Genomic DNA, 27,866 nt, shown 5'->3' with positions numbered 1-27,866 from the left:
GTCCTCTTTCCTTGGCTCTACCAGCTCACAGCAAAACATCCAGCTCAGCATGCCCTGCGAGACGAAGACATTTCGCTCTCACCCTTCTTGCTGATTCTAGTCCCAACTGCACACACGCGGACCCTGAGAGCTGGGCAAAGAAGCAGCAAAGCCCCAGGGGCATGAATAAAATTTCATTTCAGGCTACAAGAGATGCTCACAGATTTTAAAACCAGCGTGGGACACCAGATTATCTGGACCTATCTCAGTTTTACAGCACATGAGATTTCACCCAACTACCATTCCACTGAGATCTGCAGGCCACCACCACAGTTAGCCAACCAGCCAACTTTGCAGGATCAGGGCTTACCACTTCAGTCCCATAGGACGTAATGATAATAAAAAGCAATTCACAGGAAAATCAAAAGAAAATAATTTCCTGGTATTCTAGTCTTAGCTGCTATCAATGCATCCTGCATTTCACTTCATCTTCAATACAACTCCTAGCATATTCAGCACCTCTGATGAAAATCAGTGTGGTAGGATGACAACACACACACACTCAAGGCTCTTCAACCCTCTTGGCTGTATCATTTCTATTTATCTGTTGTCTGCGTAAGTCCCTTTATTATAAACTCTTTCTTGAGGCTAAACATTAATGAGAGATATTGCAAGCCCAAAGCTTAGATTTCTGCAAGCTCAATAGAATTTATAAGCATTGCAAATGCTTTTTATATAAAAAGCTAATATTTTTAATCTTTTTTTTCTTTTTGAATTAAAAGCATCTCTCATATTTGATGTATTAATGGTATTAGCATTTGTTCTCTATGAATACCAAATCTTGATGATAATTATTTGCATGTTAATGCTTATTAGTACATCGAACTGAATGTGAACAATAAATAGAAAAAAGTGTAAAGTGCAAAACACTTCACGTTATGTATTTTGAGAAAGGATGGGAAGCTGTAATTGCCAATGATTGCAGCCAAGCCTATAATAATTGGAGTGAAATCTAAGGTGAAACTAATATGAAAACTGTAATTTAGTTTAACACAAATTAGAGGATTAAGTTAGTTTATTAAATTTGCCTAGAAAATACAGTAATTTCTACTTCCTCCTTGTATTGCTCTGCTATAGCATTCCGAGCGATACAAGCAGTTAAATAATGTCCTCCCCATAGTCCTCCTTAATTCAATGAAATTCACCTTTTCTGTGAGATGCACAAAAATGCCGATGCCTCGGGCGCGGGGGAGCCGCTGGGTGAACACAGCTGCAGCGGGAGCTGCTGCGGGACTGCGCGTCACCGGCCACGCTTCAGCTCCTCGCCTCCTTGGGAAACAGGCACCAGGTGTCCCCCGACTGTCTTCTCACCAGTGTCATTGTGGTGACACCAAGGTTTTGGTCTCAAGTTTTTCTTTAAAAAGAAGAAAACTTGTTGGTTTGGGCTCAAAGTCCCAACYATGCCAATGAGCTAAGTCTAGTAACGGCCATAGCAGAGACTCTGGGGAGAGGAGGAAAGGCGGGCGAGCAGGGGACAGTCCTCTGCCGTGCTCACGCCCCCAGCAAGCTGGGCTCAGCGGGACGCGGGATCCCTGCTCGGCTTGGGTTTGACCGCTGCGTGCCAGGCCGGCCCCCAGCACGGGGAACGTCACCTCTCGTTAGCCATGAGGCTACCAGTCCTTCGGGACCGAGCTTGCTCAGAGCCTCGGGCAAGCGAGGCCGACTCTGGATCACGCAGTGTTTCGGAGAGCTGCCGGCGCGGGCAGACGGACCCTCCGCGTCCGCTGCGCAGGGACGCGCCGCTGCCGGTCGCCGCTTCCGTTTGTTTTGTACGGGGAAGAGTAATTTTTGATTACGATAGCAACGTTTAAATGCAAACAGTCATGAGACTCCGAACATAGACTTGGGCTGCCCCAACGCGATCTGGATTCTGGTTCTTGAGGGCACTTAAAGGCTCTTAACACAGTCCTAGTCAAATTCAGCACTTCAGTCTGACGTAGGACTTGACCCTAACACTGCCTTGGCCTGAGGGCAGGAGTACCAGCCAAGCAAGACATACTAACACCTACGTTATGACAAGATAACCTCTTTTTTCTTTATGAAAACTGAATTTAATTGCAGTTTCATTCATGATAAYGACCTACATAATTTTCTATAATTGCATACAATTTATCTTTTCTTAATAAAAAAATGGAAATTAGCAAAGAGATAGGACACTGAAAATGCTTCATTTGAAACCTCTCCATTAATTATCAAGATGTCCAAATACACCATTTTGAGAACTGCACTTACAGAACATGACTAGACCTCATACCTCTTCCCATTTCTCTTTAAATTTTATTTTAATACAACTACTTAAAAAAACCCAACACCCTATCCCAGGAGGTACTTTAGAAGCGAAGCTAATGGTATCCTAACAAAATGAGTAAGGGGTAACATACCCTTTCTCCTTCTAAAAAAAAGGTAACATTACTATCAACGTAAATGTGGATGCATGCTCTCAACTGATTAAATGAAGGTATTTGGGACTTAATTGAAGTCACTGGGATCTTCCCAGAGGTTCTAGTAGGCTTTGGATCAACCCCAATTTTTTAAAAAAACTCATTTTAGATTACATTAGTTATTATAATTGACATCAAGCTCCTCATAACTAGCTCTGAAAGAAGCACCCAATGGATAAAACAAAACAAGCTAGACTTTGAAAAGAGTGGCATACCTGCTATATATTCGCAGATGACAATGATTAATAAAACCCAGTACAATACACTATATTTACCAAGTTTCACTTTATATTTGTTGACTTACTAAATTACTTTGACATATCTCCAGTTTATGTTCTATTACTGAAGAATAACTACACAACAGATGGCAGTGTTTTTGCATAACAGTTTTTTTCCAGCAGGTCAATCTACAAGGTGGTTATGTGGATTGATATATACTGGTAAGCATGGGGACCTTTTTTGGTAATACCAATCAATCATATAGTCAGTCAGTCAACATAGTAACTTCTACACCAGCAAGGAGAGGTTTGAAAAATATGTATCATTACAGAATTCTTTAAAGAGAAAAACTGTAGTTCCAAAGCCTAAGACTGGAACAGAGCCAGCATACAGAAAAAGAGACTTCTAAATCAAACCTTTTTCAATAGACGGACTTCAAACCTTTGAATCTTCCAAAAATTTTAACAAAGAATCACTACTAAATTATACTAGAATTAATTAGGTATGTAATTAAATATGTATAGCTATACCTAGTCCAACTCTCAGCAATGAGCAATGGATAACTATGGACTATGATATGTCAGGTGAAAAAGTGGTATCTTGAAAATTTTGCAAATAATAAAGATTATTATAAACAGCAGTTTATGTTACTCTGCAAGCCATATTATTTACTTATTAAAAAAAACCCTCAAACCAAACCCCACGATTCTTGGAATTTAGTCAAAGATATTTAAATGAAAAGCTACATCCTCCCCCTGCACTGCACACTGAATCCAACTTTTGAACCTAGTGGGAATGACTTTGGTTGTCTTACCTCAGCCACCGCTCCGCAGTTCTACATAATGTGATGGGACCGATTAATAAATCAGAACAGTTTGATACTGTGTTAAGACAGAATGACTGTAGAGAGGTGGCAGAAAACGAGGCAGCCTGCAACTCAGGACACCTGGCTGCTGTCCCCCGTCCCAGCCTCAGGCTGTTGCATTACCCTGCACAGGTCGTTTCAATACCTGCGTTTCAGTAATGGGAACAGTGACTCCTTCTGTGTTTGAGACCTATGAATACAAGACATTATATCAAAGTGAGGTACAATTGTGGCTTGCAGCTGATATAGATGATAAGCATGTTTTTAATTTGTCTGCGTTGACAAGAACTGATACCTGACACTCATTGATTTTCAGCCAGAGAGAAGGCTAATACTAAAGACTCTCTGCCAACGCCTTGAAAAGAAATTATAATGAAAGAGTTAACAAAACACTGTTATCTTGTGTTCTTCCTAGGAACGATATAAAAACAAAGTTCTGATTAATTGGTGCATATTTTGAAAAAAGAACATCTCTGGCATCCTATTCCAACCCATGACTGCCATTAGGGAGGGCAGCGAACAGCTGTTTTCAATGAGAAATTCTAGCTTGTCTCTGTGGGTGAGTATTTCTATTTGTGATGTACCCTGCTTAGTGCCAGACCACTAATTTTTAGTAATGCAGGCTCTGTCTTTGAGGCACAAAAAGGGTGAAGTGGTGTAATAATTTGGAGGTTGAAAATTCTCTGCTTGATGCCTCCCATAGTAAATTTGACCCTGGAATATTAAGGGGTGTTAAATAAATTGGACAAAGAGGTGTTTGGGGAGTAAAAGTGCCAGACATACTGCCATGAATGAGCAATTAGATGTTCACGAACTAGCTTATCACAAATTACACGCCTACAATATCTATTACTGTAATGACCTTGAAAGTCGACTCGTATTCTCCCTTAACCTAATGAGCATGCTGAGTATAATCAATTACGTCTGCAATTAAAATTATAATTTGTCTAACAAACTCTTCTTTGCTTTCAGACATTTTTTAACAAAGCCTGTTAYACACTGGTAAAAGATAAATATTAATTTTCTGTTGCGTTCTCATTTTTTCACTTACTCTGTGGCTAATTTATTAAACCATGTTACCTCTCTCCATTATTTCTTAAGTTTTCAGCAAAATTTAGTAAAGTTTCAGTCCTGAATGTCACGGGATAATTATAATATTTAACAGCAATTTATCATTTCCCAATAGGGTTTACAAGCTGCCTTTGCCTGCCGACTRAAATTTGTTTGCACATACCACGCAACAGTTACTGCAAGTTTTTTACTCCTGCATAACACACACGCCCCCAATTGGGGTGTTAAACTGAAGGGACCAGACGACGTTCTGCTAAACAGAGCTGACATTCRTTTGCCAGCCTGGACCTGCTGAGGTCAACTCAACCCAACGCAAGCAAAATATAGCCCTAGCCGTTAACAAACTAGATGTCACTGCAGCTATCTTGCAGTCTGCTGCTGATTATAGAGTCAACCAAGTAGGCAGTAACAGAACAACTTTTTTTGCTTACGTGCTCAGGTGTTCAACAAACACTGGCAATGATTAGTAAGGCAATTCAACACATTAATCATCATAAAATTGARAGAATTGGAAAAGATGCTTTAAAAATGAGTGCACATATTCTGTGCAAGGAACAAGCTGTGGGACCTCTTCCAGCTCGCAAGAAAAGATGTTGAGCACAGCCTTCACTCMTCTCCCATGTGACTGGTTCAAAGCTTCCAAAGCGCTGAATCTCTGWGCCGAGATCAAAGAGTTTTGAGCTGAGCCACATCTCTCTAAAGGGTCATTGCTTGAACATTCCTATCAGTCACTGCCATCACTTYGTGTCACCTGCGGGCAGCACCCAGCAGCAAACCGTTCTCCCAGTGCAGGGATGAAGAACTCGGCTGGTTCTGCACTGCAAAAGCAATGGCTTGGCTTCAGTCAAGCAAAGGCTGAGATCCATAACTGCAAGCATAGGTCTTGAGGGCATCACACAAGAACGCTCTACCAGGTAGCGTCGCCCTAAAATAGTGCTCTGCCCAAGGCAATCTGCTCTACTAAACCCAAGAGCTGCCTAGGTGCAGTGAGGTAGCTTGGTGATGGCACGTTCCAGGGCTCACCCGCAACGCAAAGCACGCCTGGGTCCATGCGGAGGTGCGCGCGCACGCAGGCAGGCTCAAGGCTTTCAACGACGGAACAAGCAATCTGTCTGCCAGCTTCAGTCCGTTGCCGCAAGCCCAGCAAATGCAAGCAAAACAGCCCGAGCCGTTAATGAACTAGAAGTCATTGCTCTTTTCTTGCAATCCGCTGTTAACGATGGAGCCAAGCAGGCAGGCGCCTCCCCGAGCYCCCAATGCCCTCAGGGCACCGCTGCGTGCCACAGCCCTGTGCCAGCAAAATACGCCCAGGGGTTTCTCGCTTAGCACAGCACTGTTTGGGCACTTGGCATTTTTCATGCAGAATGGAATTAGCTGAAAGACTCATTTCCTGTTCCCACTATCTGCTTTTAAAATTCCCAACCAAGTGAAAAAAGATCAAATTCAAGAGCTTTATTTGATTGCTTTCCTCTCCAGCGCACCTTTCTTCTAGGACTTTCACATACTTTATTCTTAACGCCGTCTACAAAATATTGATGTCTACCTCAGAAGTGAAGAATGATGAAGCTCAGTTATTTATATGAAATGAATTAAATTTCCCACAGAAATGAGTTTTGTTTCCTCCAGATTTTGCATCTTTGTCATGCGCTACACCTGGATTCAGGCCTAGAGAATGACTGACTACCGCAGAACAGCTAAAACAGCAGGAAATGGGAAAAAAGGCCAACTCAGGTACAGAAATGCTCATGATTCGCTCGTCTTAACATGCTTTAGACAATGAATAAACTACCTTATATTTTGTATTTATTTTTGCCAACAAAATCTAATCAAAGTTCATTTTTTTAGAAACTCAATAGTTGCACTAAATTAGATCACATAGAAAATTAAATCATAAATCCCTGTAACTAGGCTTCCTGTGCTCTAAAACACAACTTTGCTCTCCTGAGCACCTCATTTCAGCCTGAGAGTCTAAGCTTCAAAACTACTTATGGATTTGATCATTTAATAACATGAAACAAGTAATTGTTTGGGGGAAAAATTATTATTTAATTAGGCCTTACTGGTAATCAATAGCAATCCATTAATTCATTAATTTGCATATCTTCTTTTTACACAAGTCCACAAATTCTATTAAATAGATCTTTTCTTTATTTATGCACTTTCCATCCTCACTATGCAAAAGAAGGTGCTCAAACTGTATACATTACGTAGAGCAAATAACTGAGCAGCAGGAATACATGTATGCCTTATAGAAATGACTGCAGGATAAGATTTAATATTGAAAACAAGGAAAAGAAATAAAACAACAGGGCCTATTCTCCACAGGATGCAGGCATAATTCTCATTAATGTTAATGAAAGATATTAAATGTTTGTGCACTGGGGGGAGTTTATTAGAACCTAATAAATTCTGGGATTTTTCCTTTCTTCTTTTCCCTGATACTTACCATATCAGTCAAATTATTTGGATGAAAAGGAGGATATTTAAAAAAAAACATAAAACCAACATACATCGAACTGTGCTTCCCAGGTTATTTTGTTCAAATGCTACTTTGCATATGTAATTACTAGATTTACACATATAAATAATAATAGCAGGAACAAATTACAAACTGTATGAAGCCAAATAGATGCTTATTACAAATAGAGCCAAAATTTTTGTACGCAAAATCTCCATTGATTTAGTCTATGTATTTTCACAAGTGAACTAAACRTGCTTTACCAGGGAAGAATCTGGCCCCAGACACAAAGACTATTCTATTTGCCTGAGACCAAAGAGAATCAAATGCAGGTTACAGATTCATATTGTAACATAGCAAAATTCTAAATCCGGCTCAGGATGGCCTCATCAAAAGGTCATAAATGAAAGAATAAATGAAAGAACGGCCTGGGTTCAGCTCAGAGATAACTTGCTTGCAGAGAAAGCCTTCTACTAAATATGGTGTGAACTGGTTCTCTGCTTACCCTGGGCAGACAGACCATCCCCTAATGAAAACTCCTGTCCGRAAGAGCTGAGCCATGCTGTACAGCACGGTGAGAAAACACCGCAGTGTTTTTCTCTTGAATACCTTCTCAATGGAGAACTAACAAAGCTCATTCACCGACCTTTTAAAACAAAGGCTACGTCTGGGTATTATCTTACATCAAATACTAAAAACTGTATCTGAAATCAAGCAGAGGAATTTAATGCTCATGAAATCAGGCAGAGAAATTCAGCGTTTCAGATTTAAATATTTTTTAACAACAAGATCGAGACACTCATTCACATGAGCACTTTCTGTCTGCCTAGTTTATTTTCTTCCAGCCTCTCTCAGAGAGCGTATGGATCAGCAATGCCAGGCAGCCACCACGGAATGAAGATTTTCAGGGTAGCAATGGATAAGGTAACTGGAAAAAAGTATAAGTGGAAGAGGAAAGAAAATGGTTTGATTATTCAGAGGTAATAAGCTAGAAGATTACCAAAGGAGAACCAATTTTTCTCCTTCGAAAGGCCTGAGCAGTCTAGCAAGCACAGGACGCCCTTCCAACCTCCCAGCTTTACATCAGGGCATAGGTTTCCTTGCCCCTGGCTGCACTGCCTCGCTCTGAAATGCTGGTGGGCAGCATTTATTTAGAAGAGATGTATGTGCATGGAGACACTGCATTTGGCACTGGTCTTTGCAAATGGGTACAGACAGAAATGAGTTTGTTCTGACTGCATACATCAGTTCTGGTCTGGAAGTAGGGGCGCCATCTGAGCTCATGCTAACAAACCCAGTGAAAAGAAAATATTTGCCTGTTTGCATCTGTCCATGTAGACATAACCTTAATGAGTTTCATCCAAGAGGAAAAACAAGCTAATTTCTCAGGCCTGTGGTTCCCGCTTAGGCATGCTGTCCCTTCTCGTTGGGACTGCTGTAGTGAGGATGCACTTGACACCCTGCACCAAGCAATGTGCAATCACAGACATCTGAGAAACACAACTAGGTGAGACGCTGCCTTGTGGAATCCCCACGTGAGCAGCACTGCACAAGCTGCATGTTTTTCTTCCCATCACTACAAGCATCTGCAGAGAAAATGCAAAATACGACCACAACACAAGCAGTGCACCGTTCATGTTCAACCTCAGAAATCGCTGTTCGAGCAATATTTCCATCAACAGCCAGTGTGTGCTGTTCCTACCGCCAGCCAAATGAGGAGCAGCCATTTGATAAAAGCCTCCAGTGAACGGGTTAGAAAGGCATAGTTGAAAATGGTTCAAACTCCAGTTCAGCTTTACAGCGAACAGTAACTCTGTCTACGAGCAGTCCTGCAGAGAGCAGCTTTCGGGAGCGATGGAGGAAAGGAGGCTTGAGAGGTCTCTTGCCTTGTTGTGCAGGAAGCTTTCGACTTGTCCTGCCTGCCTTGCAAGGAGCACGATACAGAAATCACCACAACGTTCAGAACACTTAACGTTATTTTATTTAAAAAGTAAAAATACTATGTACTCCTCAACCTGTCACYGAGGCTGGACCTGACTGAGCAAGTTTTATTCTATTATTTTAACCTCGGTTTTCCATTTGTAAATCACTTCCAAGAGAGGCTGTGCTTTCTGTAAACAAAAATCCTACATAGGCTAATGTGGTGCTGCCAGAACAGMCTAATAAGCATGGATTAGGTCAGATGTACTTGCATCTCAGATGTGCTTAAAATTTCAAAAAGTTACAGGACAGTGTAGCCACCTAATCCTTCACATGATAACATTTGCTTAGGAACACAGGGCTAGGAAAGACCTTCAATCCCCTGCTACCACATGCAAGAACATTACATAATCTCTTTCCTTATTTACTTCTCATTTTTAAGCAGCAAACTCCTTCAAGCTATGCAGGCTCTCTGGGGAGCTCAGGGACAGCTTTAAGCAGACTGCTCTTTCTTTTTTGGAACGTGATGTAACTTTAAGGGGAAAAATATTGAGCCATCTTTACATTTGCTTTATTACTGCATTGATAAGGCTGCCAGGAGGYTGGTAAATGGGTTCCCTTTATCTGGCTGAAATTGGGTCATTAACATGCCAAATAAAAAGATCAAAAGCACAGTGATTCTCTCCTTCCCTGAGAGACTCTGGGAGGTCACCGCATCCAGCCTGACAGCTGAGACGCCAAAGTTTAACAGATCAGTAAACTGAAAACGCCTTTGGGCAAGAACATCCAACAAACTCAACCACGCARCAGCTTAAATATGGGTGAGTTGGTGCTTACAGAAGGCACGCTTGCAGGAGGGGAAGCAGTCTGTTTTGCTCATGACATCCCTCTTCATCCATCATCTGCATAGGAATAATTTTCTTGGGGCTCTTCTTAGGAGAAAGAAAAGTAGTACCCAGTATGTAGGAATGCCAAGATGAAACTGCAGAAGCCCATGAGGTCAGAACGCCAGCGTACAGCGTTCCGTTAGAAAGCACTACATTAATTTATAGAAAGAGTTATTCAAAAAACCTATTAAACTGGAATCGAGCTTTGCAACACTTGTTTAATAAATAATTTTCACCCAATGTAAAATACAGAACAGCATCAAATTACACATCTGAATTAAATGGGAAGGGTTTCACAGATAAGGTTTTGCACATTTCTTGGAGAGTTACATTTCACTTGAAAGCAATGTTTTGTAACCAAACAGAAAAAAGAAAGTAAGTACTCCCTGTAAAATGAAGAGGTTTATAAGATATGAGCTTGACAATGAGCGAAAGTATTATGAATGAGATGGAGCCTGGAAAGAACTTCATACACTAACCACACAAATATTAATCAGCCAGCCTTGACTCTGATATTAATGATTTTAGACCTCATACATTGTCTGGGATTTATAGAGGTTTTGAGTTTACAGTACAATAGGGTATTTGTAGGACTTGCGCTCAAGAGTGGCATTTGATTGATTGCACATACTCAGGGACAGAGAATCGTTTAAATGCAAAACATATTGCTTTAACATGGGAACAAAGAAGTGAAAAATACTTCCTAATTAAAACTTAACATCTTTGATCCCAATCTCAGTCATGGTGGGGCAAATGAAGAGCAGCATCTAAGAGCAATTCAGGAATTTCTCAACACCCCTCTACATCTTACAATTCAGTAAAACAGAAAGGATTTGCCAGGGRTGTTTTGTTTCCATGAAGAAAAAGTTTTGATGTTGCCAAAACATCCCTAACTCTGGGGGTGTTTTTGGAATTAAACTGCTTAAGGAGAACATTCACCTAAGAAGTCCATATGGCAGGCAAGGAGAGCAGGATTAATAGCATGGTAAATCCTTCTCATTAGCATACTTCAGTACATGYCTTTGAAATTTCCCTTTTACTTTCYTCATTTTCAGTTGCTCATTTTTAATTCTATCTTTTTTCCTTACAGTCAAGTCCATACAGACTATGCTGGCTCTGTCTAGGGACAGAGCATGATACTACTTTACAAGTCAGGGTGTAGAGCATGTCATGACACTCACTAMTGGAAGTTCAAAATCATTCACATTCAGAAGCATCATAATTCACTGCTAAAGAGACTCTCTTAGAAACCTCTGTCCCCATCCCTTCAGGGAAGTTTGCAACCTGGTATTTCCAGATCAGACTTCATTATCCAGGTGATCATTTCCATTTATGGAAATGGCCTTGAGGCCTTTGGTATTCTCAGTCAGGATGGTGTCATGTCCATCAATTACTYGGTTTTGTTCACTTTCCCAATTTTTTTCCATCATCTCTTTCAGCCTTCAGAAAAAGCTCAAACTTTACATGAGTACGTATTGGCCAAAGAAGCCTCTTGCTGTTCTCCCCCACTACCATGTTTTAATTACGGGAAGCAATCTGTACAAATTGCAGGAGCCTTAAGAGAGTTACTGTTTTCACTCTATGTCTTGCATATTATTATATTTATTAACAGAGGGGCTAAAGACCCGTTTGGAGCCTCTTTGGGCTATAAGCACTGCAAACAAAACCTAGTATTTTGTTCTTCCTGAAAAGCTTACATTTCAGTCAGAATCCAATTGTTATACATAAGGAATAAGAGCAAGGACCTGAGGAAGGGCATAAGAAACTGGGACTGTAACACAGTTCAGAAATCATTCTTTAATTGAATCACTTAAGTTTTAATCTKTGTTTATGGGTTTCTGTTTTTGTTTTTAGAGGTTGGCCATCATTCCTAAGAYACTCTTTTGGAGGCACTGTAGAAAATATAGGTCTTGCTAAAAGACTAAAAGGAGAATTAGATCAACATGAGGCAGATTTAGAGAGGGCCGTAAGGGCTTCCAGTGATGTGTGCAATAACACAGACTCTCCGGCTGCTCCACTGCTGCCCCCACCTCYGCAAGGCCCAGTACAGTCCTAGCTTTGCACACATACATCACTAATATCCCTCCCTCTCCCCCACCCCAAGCATCCCAGTCCAAGTATAGTACCAAAATAGAAAGAAAATTATGAGCAGAAAACAGGCACAGCAATCTTGAGACTACCGAATTTGTAGTAACAATTAGCTATATTATGTATTCTCCAACTAAATACTATTCCTGTGTTTCTTAAAGCAATTCAAATAGACTACTGTACTTCATCAAATCATTTTTGGACATCTCACAAGCCTTCAAGGGAATCATACTTCTCCAGAGTGAAGCAAACAAGACCTTTTGTTCACAGGTTTCAGTAGAAAGATGTTTTTCAAAAACCTGTTGCTTCTTCCCATGTTTTTTTCTACGTGAAATTTTAAATTTGTTTAGAGACGAGAAAAATTTTTGTTTTTCTCTCTGATGTCACCCTTTTTTGTTGTTGTTAATAGCAGAAAGTGGCCTCTAATACTCTATTAAACAAGGATTTACATCTGCCAGACTGCAGGGAAAGCAGGCTGAGGCATCAAAAATATTGCCGTTAGTAAGTTTAATCCTTCTGATGCAATCAGTCTGCAATGTGATCTGATTAAATTTAAAGATTCAAGCCTGAAGTCCAGCATTCCAGCTCAACAGGGACAGACAGACAAACAGTATGAAAGAGAAGTCTGCTGTGAGCTTAAATAAACCCTGGACTTCTCAGTTCAGGTTAAGATTTCTGAAGAATGCAAGCCAGGTGGATTGATTTAACAAAGCATTAAAAAACCATCTGRGAAAGAAAAACATGCACATCAAAAAAATAATAGTGAGGCAATCTTCTCAGTGTAAAATAATTAGTGGAATGTGTGACACACAAGACAGATAGGTTTCTGCACATATACTCACACTGCCACCATCAGCCTCACTTCTCCATTTATTTAGGTGAACCTGTAACTGGCAAACTGGCAGATACTCATGAACCACAGCGCAGGTGCTGAGACTTTGATACTGCTGCAAAATAGACTATGTGTTTGTATGCATTTGTGCAATGGACACTTGCTGTGCAATATTATCTTGTCTCTGCAGATAAATTAGTTGTATCATGCTCCTGCCAGCTTGATTTGTTTAGTCTTTATGGTGTACAGAGTGCATGGAGTTCCTTGTGATTGAATCTCACATAAAAGGTAAAGCTGAGAGTTTATTCGACAGTATGCTATACATCCACCAAGGCAGCAAGAGCATTTGCTGACTTGATGTTGGAAAGAAGACTATCAAATATACTGGGGAACATCTTGAAATGTCACTCACTTGACGTAGCATTAAGAGTCCTGCATCTTGATGATTTTCCTAATCCATGAAATTGCCTGGATATTTGATCTCAGACAGAACCAGTGAGAAGCTCACCCACCAGTCCTAGCACAAGGACACCGCGGGCTTTACGTTCTCCAAGAAAAACAAAGCTCAAAATTGAAGAGATAAATATTCTTTAAGAGAAGATCACAAACCATTTCTTCCCTTTCACAAGAAGGGAGAAGAAAAATATTGAAAATGTGTTTAATGTGCTGGAAGATGGTTATGCTGCTGACACACTGCTTGGAGATGCTTGGGGTCTCTGCTGTAAGCAGGTGCAAGGACCTCACAATACAACACAAAGCGTGCAAGTCTGCGAACACCTTTGGAGAGGGGCATCCGTCCCTCTCGTAAACAGGCTGGAATGAACAGAAACTGTGGGCAGCTATGAAAGGGATTTTAAGTAACATACTGTATTACTTTATACTCTGAGACTACAACTTGGTGTAAAATTCTTACAAACATATTCTTTCTAGTTGCTAAAGTGTGAGCGAAGATCCACCTCCAGTTCCGTATTTTTGGTGAGCTGAGGGTCAGGTATAAATACGGTTTCTTCCAAAGACCCAGGTGCAAACACATGGGCCCCAGGAATGGGAGGATTTGAAAGAACCACCACGGGTGTCCCTAGAACTCTGTTCCTCAGCCTCTGCTAACTTGGATCAAAGGAGGACAGTATTCAAAAGCAATGAAGTGCAGCTATAATGGATCTATGTGTTAAGAGGATAAACAGCCTCTTGTTAGGTACACAAGAAGATTTTAATCCCACAGTGCTACAAGGCGCTACTGAAGTATCCCCATATTACAGCTGACAGAAACCTGCACACACCAGCAGGTTTCACAGCAGCACAAAATACATGTAGCCTGGTRTACAATAGCTTATAATTGATTTCCATCAAAAACCATACTGAAAAAGTAATCTCTTTTATATCTGGTATATACACAGCACATATAATTTTAGATATCTCCACAGCTAACAAAGACCTGAGACTCATACCCAGGCTGAGGTCCAAGATCTTTCTTACATATGGGCTATAGTTCTTCCTTGTTGAGTAGAAAATAGACTTTCCTTAGCACATGCAGATAAAATTTCTCAAACAGTTTTTGTTTTCAGTCAGGCTTGTAGCTCTTTTGATTCTGTAGTCAAGTTTTGCACTAATCAGTTTAATGGCCACTACTCTCCTGCCTTCCTGTAATTCCTCACGTAGCACATGTAAGTCTATATTTATATAGGTATACAGAATCATACAAAATAGAAATGGAAGCGACTCTGGAAGCCATCTGGTCTGTGCCCCTGCTCAAAGCAAGATGAGCTACACCTAATTAGCTCCTGACAAACGCTTGCCTACTCTATTGAAACCGTGATTCGACAAACTCCCTTGGATATTTATTGTGATGCTTAGCTATTCTTATTATTAGAAAGTTTTTTCTAATATTTAGCCTGTTCCAGAAATTTTAATTAAAAGGTCCCTTAGAGGAAGACTGGATGATTGTGCATGGTTATACATGAGGAAAAAACACTTACAGAAACACATGAGACACTGAATTTAAGGTTCATAAAATATTTGTAGATTGCATAGGTGGATTTTAAAACTTTCTGATTCAAAGCAATTTAAATGGAACCAGCTATTTATGCACCCTCCTTATTATACACTTTAAAGGAGATCTTGATCACAGTAATTTCTTCCCCAATGCAWGTTTTCAAAGCTCTAAATTCTTTGAAGAAAATAATTGTTAGCATTTTTGGATGATAAACATCCCAGAGTGATGATGATAAATTACAGTGTTGCCCAATGATGCAGAAAAGCAGAAAAATGCAAACTGCTAACCTCTGATTCATGAATATCCACTCTGTATTATGGAGTCCAGGGGTTCACAGCTTTAATAGTGGGTCACTACGTATTAAAAGTGTGTGAAGAAACCACTAAGGGTGTCTACCATTTGGCAATTTACTGGATAAACTAACATTTAATGCCTTTTGTCTCCAGTATGAGTAYAAAACTGTACAGAATTTCTTGCCTTTTTAAGGTGACATAAGCATTTGTTATAGTTCACAATCGAACAAGATGTGGATTGTTCACATTTAGTTTTGCTCACTCACACAGCAATTTTCCTCGCTTCTTAATATAAACACTTCTACAAACCTTGTCTTTATAAAGAAAAAAATATTTGTTCGAAATATTAAAAGAAATTTGGGAGGGGGGTTAATAACAAAACTTACTTAAGAAATTATTTAAACTGCAAGACTTTACTTATCCTCAGACATTCCCACTGAAGTCCAGCCAATGTACGTTAACTCAAAAGCTGAGCAATCTGCTTTGTTGCAGCACTGCAGTAAATTGTGTTACCTTCCTTTCTCACTCCTGAGCTTCCCAAGGCTTGGGAATTTTCTAATTTCTTCTTCTCTCTCCCTATCATCTCTCTGCTTAATATTCAAGCAAGCAACAAGAAAGAGTAGGAAAGGTAAGGTCAATACAGCAAATTGGAAAGAAGTAAAATGCTTTCATATGCCATCACTTGGTTGTTAGAGTAATCTTAATCAGCCCAAACAGCTTCTCTGAGCCATATAATATGATTTTACAAAGTGCTAACCCATAGCCGTATTTGACTTTCTTTTGATTCAAAATGTAAAGAATAGCCTTTATCTAATGTTCGGGCATATAATCTAACTACACGGGCGTTTGCATTTGCATTACGAGGCAGTGAAACATGGCTGGAGAGCCATCTTGGACGTTATCTATGTTATTACTCAAGTGGAGAGTATAATCATAAATCCTTCCCTCCTTTTTTTTCAGAAGTACTCTTAAAATCTGGTTTTAGGCTTCACTGTCTCCATTACATTTGAACTTTAGTAAAAAGAATGTGACACAAATACATAGAGAGAAAGCACAGACAAAAGGTGTATTTTTATAATGTTGTTCTGTTTAACTGTTGCTATAATTAGCTACAACTCATTAGGCAATAAACAGGCAAACAAAGARATTATGAATGGAATGGCAGTATTTTCTCCCTAAAACAAACAAAAAACTTAACCAGATGCCGCTTTCCTATGGCGTTCCTTGCATAAATACAGCCAGCAGCTGAGAAAAGATATTTTTGTGATTGAAAACTTTTGTCTAGAAAAGAAGGGACATAAACATCATCCTGTGCAATTTCAATAAAAAGTATTTACAGCGACTGCACACTCGGGATTTTTCTGTTCTCAAGGATAAAATAACAATACAGCAATGCTCTGCAGATGACTAGTTTTCCTCTTTTATTAGTTCTTATAATTGTCTCTTAATTTGTGTCCTTCATAATAAGCACTCACCTTCACCGTTTGTCCAGCTTCAGGGCCATCCTGTAGGCAGAAMGAGAAGTCTCAAGTTAGAGGAACTAACAAGGATCCCATGGCGATTCAAAAATATCACTCATTAATAATTTACATCCAATTTCATTGTATGTTAATTTAGCATAGTCTCCTGTGGACCACTCAACACAGAGCTTGTGGACTAGGTGTCTTTTCATATCAGGCCACGGCAGAGTGAGAAACTGTATCTTAGAAGTAAAATACAGAAATCATGGTTGTTATTTTTCATGCTTTCAGATCGTGTTTTTAAATAGCTCACAATAGGTTTCTGATCTTTGCGAATATAAAATCAGAGATGTAAGTGATGCTTTAATGAAAGCATGCTTACTTAAAGTCTTATTCCAATAAAATGGGCTTAGTCTCCTGATCCGTTTTAAACRGTTCTTTTTTGGTATAAAGGCAGCAAGTACAAATGACTGAAAGGTCAGACTGGGTAACATATTTACATGGTTATGTCTCTCTGGTTACATTTGAATAGATGTGAGGAGGAGTTATCTCGTTGCCTTGAAACCAGTAGGTTACCTGCTGAATGTGAAGATGTGGTTGCCTTCTCTGGAAGGTCARCCCTGCAGACATTTCCTCGGCGGTGTAGTATGTACTGAAATACTCACAGATAAACACTGCACTTGGGAATGTTTCCAGGCTTAGCCCAAAGTTTTGCAGTTATTCATGAGCCAAACTTTTTCGCTGTTTCGCCTGTTAACTTCCTCCAATGGCAAATTTGGCAGACTGCTTTGCACTGTGTAAAGCATTTATTGCCCCTTAAAATGTGAATGTCCTTTTGTCATTGGGTATGGGAAGAAGGTTGGAAGCTTGATAAAATAAACCATTGACTGATTGACAAACCTGAATGGAAAAGGTGAGTGAGGTGCCACAGAAGTGCTTCTCCACCACATCGCCAACCCTTTGCGCCGTTTGAAATAAATCAGCCACTTCCTCAGGATGCAAATCACGGAAACGCTCCACTGGCCGCAGAGGGCAAACAAGGACATCTGAAGTTGGTACTGTTAAGGCATAAATGCAAACTGGAGTGGCCAGAAGACTAAATGCCCCACTCCCCACCTGTAGCCTCCTTCAGGTCACCTTTTAACTGCCTCTGAACTCTTCTTCCTCTGAGGATTACAGTAAGAACAACTAAAACATGAAGCTGAACACAATGTTCATAACCCTTCCCAGTTTCCTCAGACCCCTTAGTCATGGGTCAAATGACTAATGAGGTCATATAATGTTATTACTGAGACATCTTAAGGAGAATATTCTAAATTTTCACAGAGTCATCATTTTGAACTACACAGAGAGGTGCTAGGATCTTAGATCCCAGAAAATCAGAGAAGGCCAAAGGATTTTAAAGTGGTTTCAAGCRTGTGATCTGTGACAGCAAGTTTTCAATGCTTTTTCATATACTTGGTACATATTTTTKAAAATCTTGATCCTATGCCTCTAACTTTAGGTAATTAAATTTAAATATCCARCACTTTGCTGGTAATACCAGGTCATTTATTCCTACCTTACAATAATTACCATTCGCTGGGAGTGCTCACCTGTTATAAACACAYGTCTTTAGCAACACAGTTAGGTAATGAAGACTCTTCCCTTCTAAACTCTGTGTTCCCTACACTACAGATATACTCCGATTCTATTCTGCCTTGTGATAACAGCGCTTCATGAGTCAGTGAAATGAAGCTATAAAGTAAACAAAGGAAGGACACGGACACTATTCACCGTCACCCRGCCCACTGTGTTCACAGACATAAATAATTGCTATGATTCCTCAAGTGAAAGCCAATTTTGTATCACGGCTAATAAGGTCCCGAATTCTTAGTAAARCCTCAGTTGTGTAAATCCAACAAGCAAGCGCTTGGGACTTGACTCTCATCTCAATTCCCTGCAGATGGGATATTTTTTTCCCCCGACTTGCAGGATCAYGTTTGCAGAATAAAGACCTTAAATATCACCTCTAACACCACTTGAACTTTCAGAACTGAAGGCTATGAAAATTAACAGCTTGTTATTTTTTCAGTCTTAAAATGAGTGCTCAAGGACTATTTGAAGAAAATTAAGCTCCATGCCATTGTATTACAGTAGTATTTATTTTTACAACATCTTGAAGCCTGCAGGTATTCAAAAAACAGTATCTATACACTATAAATGTACCTAGGAAATGCTCTGTAGTTAACAGATTTACACAAAGGTTACACCAACCTGATTTCCAAGAACCCCGTAAGATATTTGAAATAAAGCCTAATATGTGCAAAAGATGATTTATTCCCATAAACAAAGAAAGAATACATTCATGTTCCCGGAGTTTATCATAGGAATCACACTTATATTTCTGACTGGAGGAAAAAAGCAGACATTTTCTGGAAGTAAAGACGTAAAGGTGAGTTTTTGATCATTTTTCAAGGTCCAGAGGAGGACAGACAATATTGTAATGGATATCTGCTTAACCGGGAGCAGATTGTTCCAAAGAGCTTCACAGCCAGCAGCTCTCTCTGCTTACAACAGAACAGGAGAAGTCTGGCTCCAGCTTTGGTGTTAAGTTGCTTTAAAAACTCTGGCCTTTATTTGTTTAGTGCAGCATTATCTATGCCTTCACTGCTCTCTTTTTCCCTTGTTGTAGCTCACAGCATTAAAAAATTTTCGGAAAGAAGAATTGCGTATTAGTATTTGTTTAGTAAACAGGTAGTTGGAAATAAACTGATCTTGGACTGGGAGAAAATGAGTTTTGTGGGTTTTCAGTTGTAAGAGGCTGTGCCTCTCGGCAGCTACTGGGCTTAACAGAACTCCTGCAATGTCTTTGTGTGCAAAGCACCTCCATAAAGGAGGCTGTCGGCTGCATCGGGGGCCCACGGGAAAAGCTCAAAACTTGCTCGGCAGACCTGATTTCCATGCTAGGGATAAAGGAATAGAAAAACTAATTAATTTTACTCATAAAAAAGAAATTCGTGTCAACAGTAAAACAGGAAAAAGGACATTTGTTTAATCTGAGTTCATTTTTCAAAAGGAGAGAAGAGAAGCTTTTACCCTTAGGGCACCTGATACTTAAGTAGATAATTATCCTTCTTCTGCAGCACTGCTTTATTATCATGGGTCAACGAACCGTTTATAAATGAAGAATTTCCCCTCACTTACCTCTAGCAAAACTGCTGCTTACATTAGGGCAAGTTTCCTTTCCTCACCTAGAGCTCTTTCCCCAGCAGTTTCTCCCTCTCTGCAAGTCGCATGCTGCTCACCAACAGGCTCAGGGCCACAGCCACAAGCATGAATTTTTTGCATAAATCCAAGTTTCTACAACCTTGCATTAGCGCTGCACCACTTGCCATGGTGACGCACTGTGAAAAACACGGGCTAAGCGGTGCTTGCGATAGCTTTTGCTCCCCTAGTGCAAAGCAGGGGAGAGCGGGTGACGCAAGGGCTCTTTGTGCCCGAGTCAGGACATCTGTTTTCTCTTCTTAATTCTGCCACTAAGCTGCTTTTTCATTTGAGTAAGTTGTCTCTACCTCTCTCTCTCCCCCCTCTTCCACACTGTATCTGTCTTATCTGTTTGGGTAGCGTTTGCCAGTTGGTACAATGGATTTTTTCTCATTCTGCCGCGAGGCCCTTGGTTTATGCAGGGCTCCCACGCACTTCTGCAATCCCAAACRACGCGCCCATAAACCACATCGCTCCCTGAAAAGAGCTGTCACTTCCTTGTTATGTTACCAAGGCTCATTTACAACTCAAACTAGATTTTAACCATATTTCTGTCTTCGAACATGATAAATAATTCAAAGGCATAATCACACACTGGAGCATCTTTACTGAACTTTCCATCATTTCAAAATAATTCTACAAAGAATAATGATAGAAATTCTGAATCAGAGCTAAATTAACATGAGAATGTAATTAGGACAATATTCAAGTTATATTTAACTATGAATATATAAAAAGGCAAATATTAGAATGAAATCATGGATTTGAGGTCATTAGGAAAACAACCACCCACTGCAACTTTAAACTGGAGCTGGATAGTTTTAACACTATATCCTGTTCAGATTTTAATGCCCGATCCATCTCAAAATATCTCCCAAGTTTAAAATTAGATAACTGCCCATTACTTGCTGCAATTATCCCCTGAGAACACTGCTATGACTGTTGTGCTTCAGGTGACCGTGTGTTAACGATGCCCGYGAACGTGATGCAGTACGTAGGTCTAAGCGCAGTAACTCCCTAAACAGAAGCATCTCCTGCCATCCGAGACTCCCACGGGCGCGCAGAAGGGCAGGAGGCTCCCGTACGCCCCGTGCCGTGTCTGCCAGGCGGGTGCGATGCCTCGGTCATCTCGGGGCACCTGAAAGGGCAGTAGGTGCCTATGCCTGGACAACGGCCCCCTCAGCCCTACGGAGCGGCTCGGCAGGACGGACGGGCGCACGAGCACGCAGCGCAGCCACCACCTAAGGGCAGCGCTCTGCCAGGGAACATTTGAACTCTTTTGTGTTTCCTTTCACTTACCACCAAAATTAGTAATTTCATGATTTCTTCATTCATTCTAAACTGCTGCTGGTGGTGTTTTTGAGCTTTGATGTGCAGAGCAGGTGCATTTCCTTCAAACTCTCTGAGTCAGTCCACATCATTAAAATATATGCAATTAAATAAGTTGACTGTTCCATTCTAAGAAGTAAAAAACCTTTATACCTTATTATAATTTGTGATTGTATGTTCCTCTCTGTATGCATCTTGCAGGAGTCTCTCAGGRAGCCTTACCTTTTTTTCTAATCCACAACTCAATGTGCACACCCTCGCACACGCTAAAGCACCGTTACTGTTTTATTAAACAATTAGGAATGTCAATATTCTTCAAAGACTGCCAGTAGATACTAGGCTATTAACTCCAGCTATATGAGTGGAACTACATAACCRTAAAGTAGCAGTGATGCAAAAGCAGATCAGACCTTGGTATTGTCAAGCCACTAACCTCAAACTAAATTAAAAACTAAGAATGACCTGTGATTTTAGCAAGATCACTTGTCCTTATATGTTGGTCATTATTACCCAGTCCCTGCATGACCTTGGACAGGTTGTTGTTTAATCTACCAAAGCTTATGTGCCCCTCCTTAATTCTAGTTGACAACCTCTGCCTTTTTGCATGGCTTAACGAGTTTGAAYGCAACAGCTGAGCCAGGATGCCAAAATGTGTGTGCCTGCTCTTGGCCCTTGAACAACTCAAGGTTGCAGACATTTCTCTAAAGCTCTTTCATTCTTTCCATGAATTTCCTAGACCCTGGTAACTAGTGCCTTGAGACTGGCGTTCACCGGACTTAACTGCCACAGGCTCTGGAGAGGGCACCTAGATACTGGCAAATCTATGTTCAGTTTTGCCAAATGCAAGTACAATTTCCCCATGCACATCTACTTATCTGATGCTATACTCACGCTGCAGATGACGGGCGACCAYGGAAAACTGAGCATTTGTTAACCCCTTAATTGCTTTCAGCTGATCATACCAAGGTTACAGTATGACTGTGCATCTCAAATTCTACAAGAAATGCAGCCCACATGGCCAGCAGCTGCATGCTGACCACTTCAAACACAATTTTCCTTTCACTAACACACAGAGCCAGAGGCTGAAATTCAAAGGCACAGTAGTGATTTTTATTTGCTTTATCTGAATTTCAACTTTGAAGGCCAGATTATTATAATTCTGTATTTAAGGTCTGATCCAGGCTACACATGCCATCAATAGGATTTTCATTAACTGCATGAAGTGCCCACCACAAATTTGCACAGGCACAGCAAAAATTTTACATATCTACTATAGCTTTCTAAAATTTTGAYATGAAAATGCAGTTTAGTAAGACTGAAAAATTTGCCTAATAATTTTAAGGTTGGGATATGCATAAAAAATGACTACTCCATGAACAGTCTGGAAAAGAAGTGAAGAAGAGAGGAGACGAGATGATCCTATACCATAGCATCTATGGAGATTTTATATTGCTTCATGTATTTCACAGGGTTTTTTTTAACAAAGTACAGCCCCAGACTTTCCCTGATGGCTGAATACACACTGCTCGTTTGCAAAGGCAACTCTGAGCACAACCTCCTGCTGCAGAGATGAGGGCTTTGCTCATTTTAGGACTGGCACATGACTTTATCCATATAGACTGCAGAACCATGGACACGGCCACCATCTCTTTCTAAGGGGAGGACTATTTGAGAAATGTGTGGAAATGGCATTCCACGAGTGCAAGACTGCTCAGAAGCCAGTTTGACCCTCACCAAGGCAAGAAGACAGAGGGCACCATGTAGCGGCTGCTGGGACCTCAGTGGCCAGAAATACCAGCTGGAGAGGACTGCATTACATCAGCCTACCTCATGTCTCTCTAAGAAACAAAAGACCACTCACGCACGTCCATCAGCTAGCGGATGGAAATGTAGAAATAATATGCTATGGGGAGCTGGGCAAAAGATTATTCTTTTCTTAGACTGTTTTACAGGAATTTGCATCAAGTGCACAGCAAATCAGTTAGATGAGGCTTCAGGTATTGAAACTCACCACAATGTGGTCCCCAGATTGAACTGGGGAGTCTAGGTGGGGGTATTCAATTCCTCTAAACATAAGTTTTCTTTGTTCCAAAACTCTAATTGCTACCAGAAAGAAGTCCCAAACCTCAGGAAAAACAGCAGAATGCATGACTAATAAAATTAATATCTTTGAAAAACAACTGCTAGTCATTTATCTTTTTTCTGTCCTTGAACAGTTCCCCTCATTTGAAGGGCACAGGAGCAATTTCTCTATGTGAGCAATTATGGATCTGCAGATGCTGCATACAGGATGAGTTACAGAGGAAGTGAAGACAACCAAAATAGCACACATATGTACACATATACCCATGCACATGGAAGAGCTGTATTAAAGAGGAAGAAAAAGCGCCTTTAAAAATGCACAAATGCACATTCTGCTACAGAAGGACAACAAAAGGTCAAGGCATCACTTCAGACCTCACTTAACCCACTAAATCAGGATGTATGCAAGCCTTAAGTGATGTACAGAGCTCAGGTCTCCCCACAGGATGAATCTGATTCAATAAGACAGAGTGACTCAATTTTGAAAGAAATCTGTGGAGACTATTTAGATTAAGAGCGAAGATCTCAGTAATAACAGGAAAAAGTGGAGTTAACAGTCTGTAGTGGGTTTTCTGTGTAGAACTGGATTTAAATGTATTTCAGAAATCTGTTCTGGTACCATTTAGGAAATACTATATCACAAAACTTGCTACTTTGGGAGAAAACATAGCTATGAACTATAAAGATGATTAAGAATCAATGGAAATACAGTAAAACTACAAAAAAAAAAAAAATTAAGAATTGCTTCAGAGTATTAAAGCCACACACAATGTATTTTTCTGATCTCGCTCTGTCACTTTGCAGCATTAATAAGAAAAAGTCATTAAGATAAGACAAATTATCTAAACACTGTTGATCTTGATAAGGCAGCTCAGTACACGTTTACATGAATACAGAAGACCAGCTTTAAGCAGTAAAACTGAGAATTAGTGGTTCCAGAGGAACCAAAGGCAATCAGTGTAAATCTCTGACAGAGATCTCTGTGCACTGTGATAAGAGCACTGTTTTAAGACCACACTGCAGCTTTTACACCTTTTTTTTTTCAAACTCTACTGATCTTCTCACTCCAGCTGAAGCTACTTAAAATAACTCTTCATGCCAATGAGAGGTGCCGCAGTTCCAAGAAATGGACAATAAATATTTTACTTTTTCTTTGGAAAAGAAGTCAATGCATCTAATTTAAATACATATGGCTTTTAGTCTAAATGATGCTAGACGGCATATCAAAGTATAAAGTACTGTTACTCAAAGCAGTGTCCATGAGACAGAGCCCCACAGCAGGGAAATGTGAGAGTCAGAACTGCTAACTTTTCATTTTAAGCAAGTCTTTCCTATATTTGATATTCCCAGTAAATGGCTTCAGGGTATGTCAGCTAGGTCATTAAAAGCTCAGTTCCTCATAGCAAGTGGTATTTTAGCGCAGGATTAATCCTTTTCTGTTGGCTGCTGACTCCAGGGGCAGCCTTGGGCAGCGGCAGGTGCCTAGGTGGATCGACTCTGAGAGAAGCCCTGGGGTAGTCTGCAGCTAGTCTCATCCAGAGGAAATTTACTGCAGATCTAAACTTACATTTGTACCAGGAATCATAACCATGTTGTAGAATCATATTAAGCTTTTGATCCTAGAAGGCCCAAAACAACAGCCAGTGGTCWGGATGGAAATTTAGAAGTCCCGGTATGAAGCCACAGCATCTACGGTTGCTATGAACACCGCTACACTATGAAAATGCTCTGAATAAATTGTTAATGATATGCTCTTGTACAACAACTCATTTCAACTAAGGACTACACCTACATTAATCTGGCTATGTATCCTATTTCTGAACAGATCACAAAAAATACTCTCAGCTACATGAAGCTATCCATGCACAAACATCAATTATAAATCTACAGCACCACAGAAAAACAGCATGGGTTAAAGCCAAGAGCAGAAGCCAAACAATACTTGCAGTGCAATAATCAGGAGAGAGGGTTTTTTGGCCTACACATTGGAGCGATGACATTTGCCATAGAAACTAATATGTTCATGCAAAGCAGCTCAGACCTCTATTTAAAGGTCTTGTCCAAATGACCTATATCACAGGAAACTGCTTTGAATTCAATTTATCAAACTTAACCCTGCTGGAACTGGAACATGTCATTGCAAAAGACTCATTTCAAACAGAGAGACTAAGCTCATGATCCAACCTTTCCACCTGAGTATAAGCAGCAACTTGTGAGAAAAATCTTCAGAATTGAGTTTTAATTACAGCTGGGGAATCATCTTATTCAGAAAATAATACGATCATTATGAAGTTATATTCTAGCTCATGATTCAGCAACTGTAATGAGGGAACAATTAATTACTAAATATTAGTCATGACAAATGTACTGTTCTGCAATTTATTGGAAGCCATATTCTGGGCATTAAGTTTACTGGAAACAAGCTTTAGCTTAGTAGAAAGACACCACATAATGTGTTGGGAAATAAGTCTGTAAAAATTATAAGCATTATTGATATTACTGTCTATGGTACTTGAAAGTATACTCTTTTTCTGTGCTTGGCAYCTATGGTGGGAGACAATACAACAAATGGATGAACATTTGATAATTCTGCCTGGGATTTATGTTGTCTACCTTTGCAGGAAAATTGGTTTGAACTATAAAGGAAAACAGCAGATTTTAAATTGTTAGATGGCCGGTGCTTTATGGTAGTGCATCCTGCACTAAGTCTACACTGGACAGCTTACAGCAAGATGTTCTTCTGGCAGAATGTGCCAGACCAAAAGTACCTTCATTTCCTAACAAGTGAAGCCTCGGCTGGAGGAACACAGTACAAGCTCAATTATCAGAGTATCACAGGGGACACTGAGTAAGTTTGGATAATCAAGGTTTCAGGTAATGAAGGTAATTTGGAATGTAATTGATAGATAATGAGGAACATGAATAACAGGGAGTTTTGGAAAACTGAATTTGGATAATCCAGACTGTCTTGTAGTAYGTGTATTCCTTCAGGAGTATTACAGTGTAGGGTGAGTTTTTCAGAGTTTTTAAATGAAACAAGTCAACTGATTCCCACTGATTTCTCAAGAGTGCCTTTCTACTTAGATCTCTTAAAGTATTCAGAAAACCACTCCAATTAGAGTCAGTGGAGAGCTGAGTTTGCCTTCCTAAGCTGGAAGCTCTCATGGCATAGTTCTCATGCTTAGTTACTGATATGGCTTTTAGCTATCCTGTTCCAGGGATTCCATGAGAGTCAAGCGTGCCTGAATTATGAAGGAGAGAAACTAACCTTCCTGCARAAAAGAAATGCTCTCTATACCCCTTGCAGGCATGGCTTAGCCTTCCTTAAATCCTCGAGGGACAGCCTGAAAAATGAGAGAACTTTCTGCTTCATGAAAGAGCTGTTCAGTACACTTTCATGGCAGAAAGGCAAATCACATAACCTTCGCCCTGCAAGATCACATGTTCACCTTTTCCGCGGCACCTAAAAAGATCTCTGCCAGTGCATTTCCATGAGTTCCTTTGAGTGCTGAAAACTGAAAAGTCCATGATAAAGAACCCCACTGCGTATTTTTACTGCGTTGGCTAATACACAGCTGAAGTGAATGCAGGAAGAAATGACTTAGCAACTAAGAAGGATTATTCTTTTTGCGAATGTTGGTACTACATTCCTGTTTAGTAGGACCTACTAAAACAGCGTTAGTTGCATCACGTCATTCACCATTACCAAACTGCAGCAAGTGCGTACTTGTTCATGACAGAAGGTGGCCCTTAGAAACCGGCTGGAGGACACTGAAATGGGCATTAAGCGAACGGCAACTGGGCGCTAATGGAGATAATTTGAAATGAAGAGGAAAACAGCAATATCCTATTCTGCAGTTTAGGTACCCAGGGATTAKGAGAACTACTGCAACAAACTAGTGAATCAGCTCTCCCTCAGCTGCAGCATGGAGAAAGGCAGGGTGGAAATAAGAAAGGCTCTGCATAGTGTTTAAGCAGAGACCCAGAGGCAGTGCAACATGAAAAGAAATTATTTTAAGCCACTATTCCTTAGCTACTTAATTTCAACAATTTATTTCATACCTACTTTAACACAAAAAGCTTGATATCTACAAGAATTTTCACAGAAAGTGCATGTGTCAGAGCAAAAGGCTCCCAAAGATATATTTTCACTCATGTGCCTGGGGAGTCAATTCTGGATAAGTCATACTTAAGGGCTGATGAAATGTAAAAGATGTGGAGTAAATCTTCARTGTGGAACTATCTGTATGAAGCCATCTTTTTAACACAGAATACAACTCAGGCCAAGATGGTAAAACASAGCTAAGGAAGCACCTGAGACAGCGAATGCTGTAAAGGAGGAAGGTATCAGAAAGAAGGTGGTCTCCTCCATTTTTTTACTTGCATAATAAGCCGTCTTGGACAAGGACAACAGGCCCTGAATCATGATTGCCTCTGTAGATGCTGTTCTAATACCATTATCGCCATTAATGCTCGYTGCTCCTAACTCTCCCCACTGTAGCTAGGCATTTCAGCATGCACGGTACATAAATTCATACACTCATCTAAGGCTYCTGCAATATTCAAGCACATGAGAATGAAGAAGATAAACTAGCAGTTTAACTCTGAATAACCTTATTTTGTGTGAGTGTCATCTGAAACCA

The 27,866-nt window shown here is 40.2% G+C and overlaps 1 protein-coding gene across 1 annotated transcript in view; it reads right to left on the bottom strand.

Annotated features, from left to right (window-relative positions):
• Window positions 1–16,581: 16,581 nt before the first annotated feature.
• The window catches only part of FHIT (fragile histidine triad diadenosine triphosphatase), a gene marked incomplete at its 3' end in the record, with an annotated part of 448,706 nt that continues 437,421 nt past the window's right edge, over window positions 16,582–27,866 (bottom strand). Inside the window, exons 5-6 of the mRNA XM_085300015.1 lie at window positions 17,467–17,612; window positions 16,582–16,611 (exon numbers count right to left, since the gene is read on the bottom strand). Of these exons, the coding sequence (XP_085156141.1) occupies window positions 16,582–16,611; window positions 17,467–17,612 (176 nt within the window). The remainder of the gene's footprint in view (window positions 16,612–17,466; window positions 17,613–27,866) is intronic.

Source organism: Rhea americana, unplaced genomic scaffold (assembly GCF_003343005.1).
Source record: "Rhea americana isolate MKP2758 unplaced genomic scaffold, rheAme1 scaffold_16, whole genome shotgun sequence".
Classification (NCBI taxonomy): Eukaryota; Metazoa; Chordata; class Aves; order Rheiformes; family Rheidae; genus Rhea; species Rhea americana.
This window is presented reverse-complemented; position numbering and strand designations above follow the sequence as displayed.